This window comes from Orbicella faveolata, unplaced genomic scaffold, assembly GCF_042242905.1.
Source record: "Orbicella faveolata isolate gen_17 unplaced genomic scaffold, um_ofav_v1 contig_35, whole genome shotgun sequence".
Taxonomy (NCBI): domain Eukaryota; kingdom Metazoa; phylum Cnidaria; class Anthozoa; order Scleractinia; family Merulinidae; genus Orbicella; species Orbicella faveolata.
In genome coordinates, this window is record NW_028301564.1 from 25645001 (window position 1) to 25651718 (window position 6718).

Sequence of the window (6718 nt, forward strand, 5' to 3'; positions counted from 1 at the left end):
GGCCACCCAAAATTTAAAAACTTTGTTTTGGAAAGGGCGATGGCAGATAAAAGTCTGAAATTGAAGGTGTATGACGAGTGATAATTGAAATACATGTCTATCATGATTGTCTTGAATTGACTCCATGTTCACCAAGAAATTTATAACCCGATAGTGAAAAATTAAATATTCAAGGTACACCCACCTCTATTTAAGCGGCTAGCCCCATTAAGCGGTCACCACCCATTTCCCCGGGGGTAGCCCACTGTATTACATGTAAACCAAAAATAATTGCACAGCGCGAAAAGACCTAGGTCTAAGTTTAGCGTTACAGTATTACGCAGGGCATGTAGGTAGCGTGGTCGAGTAAAAGATAACAACACGGGCAATGGTAAACTATTCATTCTTCTCATTTCTCAATTTAATCTCTTCCTACTCAACACGATTGTGTGCTCCGAGTGGTTCCCACCCTTACAGAGCCTTATGTATTAGGATAGAAATTGTCCTACCCCTACCCCCTAAAATGGGATGACAGCATTGCGTGACGAACAAGGAACCGCTGCAAGCAAGGATTCAAGCCATCAAACCATGATGGTCAAATGTAATATTTTGGTGTAGTGCAAAGCAAGCAACTATCTACAAATGACTTGGCCGTTTTTGACTTAGATGCAGTGGTGATCATATGTGTCGAAAGAGGGTCACAGATTCATTGTATTCGACCATTAAATAAGTTGACAGTTGGCGATGTAATCGGACGTTGTGTCAACAAAAGCAAACTTCTGCTTTATGTGCGACGAATGGTGAGAGAAACACGTCAAATCGGCTTTGGACCTGCCTTTTACAGCAAATGAGGTTAGAACATTTCGAAATTATCAGCTCTGTGTCTATTTCAACTTAACATTGGTCAAGTCATGTGGCGCATGTTAAAATATACGTCTAACCCGTGAATTGAAATTTGACAAAGGAATGGTCAAATATTTCCATTTTTAACGTACTTTGAAAAGTTCTCGCGTCGCTCACAATCATTTGCCCAAACAAATTTTTACAGGAATCTGTAGATCATCCTTCTGCGATTCAACCACCAGAAGCTTAATCCATTTAAAGGTTTCGCACATGGTGAAAATTAATTATATACACGAAGTACTTTTAAGAATACATGTCTTCGAAATTTAATTATTTTACACCCAAAAAGACAACGTAACATTCCCTAAAACCAACCCAGTACACATTTAAACATTGCACAAAAATATCTGAGTGCTTTAAAGACGGAAGAATGATGTGGTTTTGCATGCGAGGCTCTCAAACTTGCTTAATAAAATGGTGCGTCAAATGACGATTTTAACAGAAGTTGGTAATTTGCATATTTCTTTGAAATAAAAGGATATTTTGCCAAAAAAACTATCCAGTAGTTTTTGTCATGCCCTAGCCTATCTACCATGAAAATATGAGCGAAATCGAATTTTCGACCCTTGCCGAGTTATTTTCCATTTTTATGGACAGGGACTCTTAAAGCCCAATATGAAAATCTGGGATGACTGGCAAAGCGATATACCCATTTACCATCAACAATTTCACCAAATTTTATTAGATGCTTAATTCTCTCTTGGAGAGGAACATCACTCAATAGTGCCTGGTTAGTGGGATCCGCTCTACCATCAGGGAACAATGAGGGAAATGCCATAGTGGCTAGAAATGGTGTCTGATATTCATTCAATGGCTCATCAGTAACAGTGGGCCACTCAATAGGCTGTTGTTCAAACAGCTGATTTCTTATAGCTTCCATTTCTTGTTGTTGTTGTTGTCCAACTGGTAGGAAACTACTCATTTCGGATGAGCTATTATAAACAACATCTTCGTCAGGATTAAAAGTACATGGCCCTGAGTCAAGTTCAGCGTTTTCACCTGAGAAAACTTCAGCATCAGTATCAACAGTTAAGAGATCTGTTGGCACACCATTTTCAGGTAAAGAATTTAGAGCTTCAAAATTAATGTTTATCCCTGCATAGTGGGGATTATTCTCAATAAGCCAGAGGAGGGCATTTTGAACCTTTTCTTTTCTCACTGTTACATCTTTAAATGTGTTATTTCTACCTTTGACCTTCACAACAACGACAGCTATATCCTTGGGATATCTGGATAAAGCAGATGCAAGTTCTTTAATATCTTGAGGTAAATTAATACAATGCCCAGAGTAACCTGTCTGTCCACCTGGTTTTATGTACACTCTCATGATAGGTAAAGCACGAGCGATCAACATTTCCTCAGTTTGAGTCAAGCCCTGAAGCTGTGGTGGGACTGGTGAAGGAATCATTGAATTTTCACTTGAAAATCTTTTGGGGCATTTTTTGTCTCTTGAACACCGTAGACAAACATAATTGTTAGGTGATCTCTTAGTGACTTTTAATGGCCAAGCTTCTTTGCAAGTTGTGCACTGAAGAGTAGTATATTTCATAGATTCATGAAATCTAGAAATATTGAGCTTTGCCCAATCTTGCATATGTATTTCACCATTCTTATGTGCATCAAATTCTCTTAAGTACTGATTCTTATCCGTAGTATTAGTGCTAGATATACAATCAAGTTCACTGGAGCTACATGGAGCTTGGACTGTTATAGTTTGCATGTTATTAGAGTCTTTTTTCCTTTGATAACTGTCCCCTCTTTTAGCAAGTTTTGCCTGTCTTTGCTTATCAGTCTCAGATGCTTTTCTCTTTTGATAATTGTCTTTTCTTTTAGCAAGTTTTGCCTGTGTTTGCTCATCAGTGTCGGATGCTTTTCTCTTTTGATAATTGTCTTTTCTTTTAGCAAGTTTTGCCTGTGTTTGCTCATCAGTCTCAGATGCTTTTCTCTTTTGATAATTGTCTTTTCTTTTAGCAAGTTTTGCCTGTGTTTGCTCATCAGTTTGAGATGCTTTTCTGTTTTGATAATTGTCTCTTATTTTAGCGAGTCTTGCTTGTCTTTGCTCATCATTTTCAAGGCTAATTTTATTATGATAGTGCATTCTGTTTGATTCTGCATGTTTAAAAAGTCTTCTTAACTCTTCATCAGAATTGTCTGACAAATTATTTCGTCTCTTAGCACTTACTGGTACTTCAGTAAGTGATTCTCCTGCTTTTCTTTTCATATGGTTTTGTTCAGATAGTTGAGCTACATCAACATTAGCATTAACATGGACAGATGCAATCTCAAATAAGCTTACATTCAGACAACATGCTAAAGTTTCAAGATGATTTTGAAATTCATCTAGCTCAGTAAACTTTAAAACAATAGCAGTACCATTTTCATCGGGCATTCCCAGGCAATTCCTTGCATGTGAATCAAACAGATAAAATGAATCTGATTTTTTTATAACAGCCATGACATAACCATCAAGAACTAACATTGCATTTGGACTATCTGAAAATGCATTAATCAAAACCTGCCTCAGTGAGCAAAATGGCCCGTCTCCACAAAATGAGCGATCAATGCGCCCCTGATAAAATTTACTGTAGTTTAAACAGTACTCGACATTGGTCTGCGAGGTTGCCACCTTCTGCAACTCGTTTATTGAAAGAGTGTCAGTATCAGGTACCATTTCATTAGTTAGAGCATGTAAATACATGCGATCTCCATGAAATAAGATAGCATCGATATCTGCTTGCGTCCAAGAATCGACCGAATGCGATCGATTGAAAAGCAAAGCTGAAAGTGACATAAATGCACACTGTCGGCCTCGAGAATGCTCACTGAAAGCTTCATGACCTTGATGAATGCTTCCTCGAATAGAAGTAATCATAACAGATTAGCAACTCACCTGTAAACAGGGTAAACCTCGATTCTAGTGTCTGTATCCCAAGGCGAGAAAAAGCAAAGCTGCAAGTGAAACAAATGCACACTGTCGGCCTCAAGAATGCTCACTGAAAGCTTCATAACCTTGATGAATGCTTCTTCGAATAGAATTCATCAAAAGAGATCGAAAAAAATCGATCAAAGAGAACAAAAAAAATGCAAAACTCACCTTCTTGTGAAACGCGAAAGACGTCAAAACGGCTGATCGAGCACATGTGAATTTCATCGATTATAAGCGAACTGCTCATTGGCTGTCTCGTATTTCAAAGGGCATTGCTGATAGGCTAATTCACGATCCGATAGAACGAACCAACGAACCAACGAAACTTCTCAAATGCCTTCAAGAATATGAACGCTGCCTATCGGCAGCAATTAAGACCATTAAGTCATCGGAGATTTGTCAACGGCTACCACTGATGGTGCAATAATACAGTTTGTGTTGATCAAGTGATGTGATGTCTACAGTAAGAAAAGAATCATCAATGACTGCTTTGGAATGTGCACTGCGTTCCGACGGTAGTGCTAAGCGAACAGTTAAATTTTAAAAGCGCGGTTATAAGATCTAACAGATCTTCTTGTTTTTTTCGACTTCGGTGCGAGCAGACCCAAGCTTCCACTCGGCCAAATTTTGAGTCACGCAACCTGTGATGTTTACTCGCAAAAAGCTGTTGAAACATTAATAAATCTCATCTTTCGCGGGAAAAAATTAAAAACCCAGCGCTCGTCAAAAATTATATTTTTTCACCAGAAATTTAGCTCGGAACATATACATATTTATATTCGTTTGAATCGTCGATGAGATGACCTTTCCCGGATATTTTTCCTTCGGGGTCAACCGAAAATCACGCCGAACCTACACGTTGCAAAAAAATCTCTTCAAAACCCTGACTTCGAAGCGATATAACACTTCAGCGTTAATAGCTACCACACATCGGCAGACGATAAATCTATTCCTTAACAATCCAGCTTTATCGTGTTAAAATTTCAGCGAAATCGAACAAAACCAGAATTAATTAGAATTTTTTTGCGACCTCACTCCCCAGACTTGACCTAACAAAGGAAGCAACGGTCGCCCATAGCAACCGAAAAACACCAACATAACAAAGCCGACGTTTCGGCCAAAAAACTCCACAATTATCGCCTCCGAGCTTAAACTTGACTAGGAACATCTTTTTCGAACTTTTTTCAACTCATTTAGACGAAAGACTGGCCTCGGCGGGCTACAAAAAGGACCAAGAGAAAAACAGAACAAGACAGCAGAACAAGCCGATAATATTTCATCGCGTGGCTTTCGGCACGAAAACGAAAATACAGCTTACTTCTGGATAAATTCAGCCTTAGAAGCCAGCAACCGGTCCCAAATTACTTTCTGTATCCTTACAAATGTCCTGACTTCCATCTCCGAAAGATTTTGCCCCAATTTTGAGCAAATAAACACTTCGTCGACGGTGACCGCCATTACGGTGGCTTGCATACTTAATTAGCTAACTAAACAAAATTCTCCCGTGGGGGGGATATCACGAAAAGAGCTGAAAAATGGCCTGTAACTGGCTAATGATGAGATCATTCCACTGTCCAAATTTGGTGAGAATCGAAAGTAACGTCAATTTTCTGTCACGTTTTCAATCTGTGGTCACTGGAGTGACCAAAATCGATATATCGGTTGGGATAGAGTTTTATCATTAAATTATATGACTTGTGTGACTACTTTGCTAGCCCTTTACTCGTGGAAAACACCAATTACATTTAATCATGACTTTTAAGAAAGAAAGCTGTTGTTAATAGTGTTATTATCGTGTCATTTATATCGTTCATGCCCATACATATCCCGAAGAAAGTTCTACAAAGATTAAGACCATTACGTCATCGGAGATTTGTCAATGGCTACCACTGATGGTGCAATAATACAGTTTGTGTTGATCAAGTGATGTGATGTCTACAGTAAGAAAAGAATCGTCAATGACTGCTTTGGACTGTGCACTGCGTTCCGACGGTAGTGCTAAGCGAACAGTTAAATTTTAAAAGCGCGGTTATAAGATCTAACAGATCTTCTTGTTTTTTTTCGACTTCGGTGCGAGCAGACCCAAGCTTCCACTCGGCCCAATTTTGAGTCACGCAACCTGTGATGTTTACTCGCCAAAAGCTGTTGAAACAATAAATCTCATCTTTCGCGGGAATAAATTAAAAACCCAGCGCTCGTCAAAAATTATATTTTTTCACCAGAAATTTAGCTCGGAACATATACATATTTATATTTGTTTGAATCGTCGATGAAATGACCTTTTCCGGATATTTTTTCCTTCGGGGTCAACCGAAACCTCAGATTACAAAATCACGCCGAACCCACATGTTGCAAAAAAATCTCTTCAAAACCCTGACTTCGAAGCGATATAACACTTCAGCGTTAATAGCTACCACACATCGGCAGGCGGTAAATCTATTCCTTAACAATCCAGCTTTATCGTGTTAAAATTTCAGCGAAATCGAACAAAACCAGAGTTAATTAGAATTTTTTTGTGACCTCACTTCCCAGACTTGTCCTAACAAAGGAAGCAACGGTCGCCCATAGCAACCGAAAAACACCAACATAACAAAGCCGACGTTTCGGCCAAAAAACTCCACAATTATCGCCTGACAGTTTAAACTTGAATGGGAACATCTTTTTCGAACCTTTTTCAACTGATTTAGACGAAAGACTGGCCTCGGCGAGCTACAAAAACGACAAAGAGAAAAAACAGAACAAGACAGCAGAACAAGCCGATAATATTTCATCGCGTGGCTTTCGACACGAAAACGAAAATACAGCTTACTTCTGGATAAATTCAGCCTTAGAAGTCAGCAACCGGTCCCAAATTACTTTCTGTATCCTTACAAATGTCCTGATTTCCATCTCCGAAAGATTTTGCCCCAA

At 38.9% G+C, this 6718-nt stretch overlaps 2 protein-coding genes across 2 annotated transcripts in view; both read right to left on the reverse strand.

The window, feature by feature from the left end:
- Positions 1-5308, reverse strand: part of LOC149104019 (uncharacterized) — a 12195-nt gene extending 6887 nt beyond the window's left edge. Inside the window, exons 1-2 of the mRNA XM_089273595.1 lie at positions 3977-5308; positions 3773-3831 (exon numbers count right to left, since the gene is read on the reverse strand). The gene's annotated coding sequence lies outside the window, so the exon portion shown is untranslated. The remainder of the gene's footprint in view (positions 1-3772; positions 3832-3976) is intronic.
- On the reverse strand, positions 1239-3779 carry LOC149104024 (uncharacterized). Its single transcript, XM_089273592.1, has one exon. It carries the CDS (start codon positions 3752-3754, stop codon positions 1457-1459), a length of 2298 nt encoding a protein of 765 aa, XP_089129718.1. The 5' UTR covers positions 3755-3779; the 3' UTR covers positions 1239-1456.
- Positions 5309-6718: the final 1410 nt, after the last annotated feature.

What these genes read in the sequence shown, in the direction of transcription:
- LOC149104024 (XM_089273592.1), bottom strand. Translation starts at nt 3,754, where the DNA reads ATGATTACTTCTATTCGAGGAAGCATTCATCAAGGTCATGAAGCTTTC.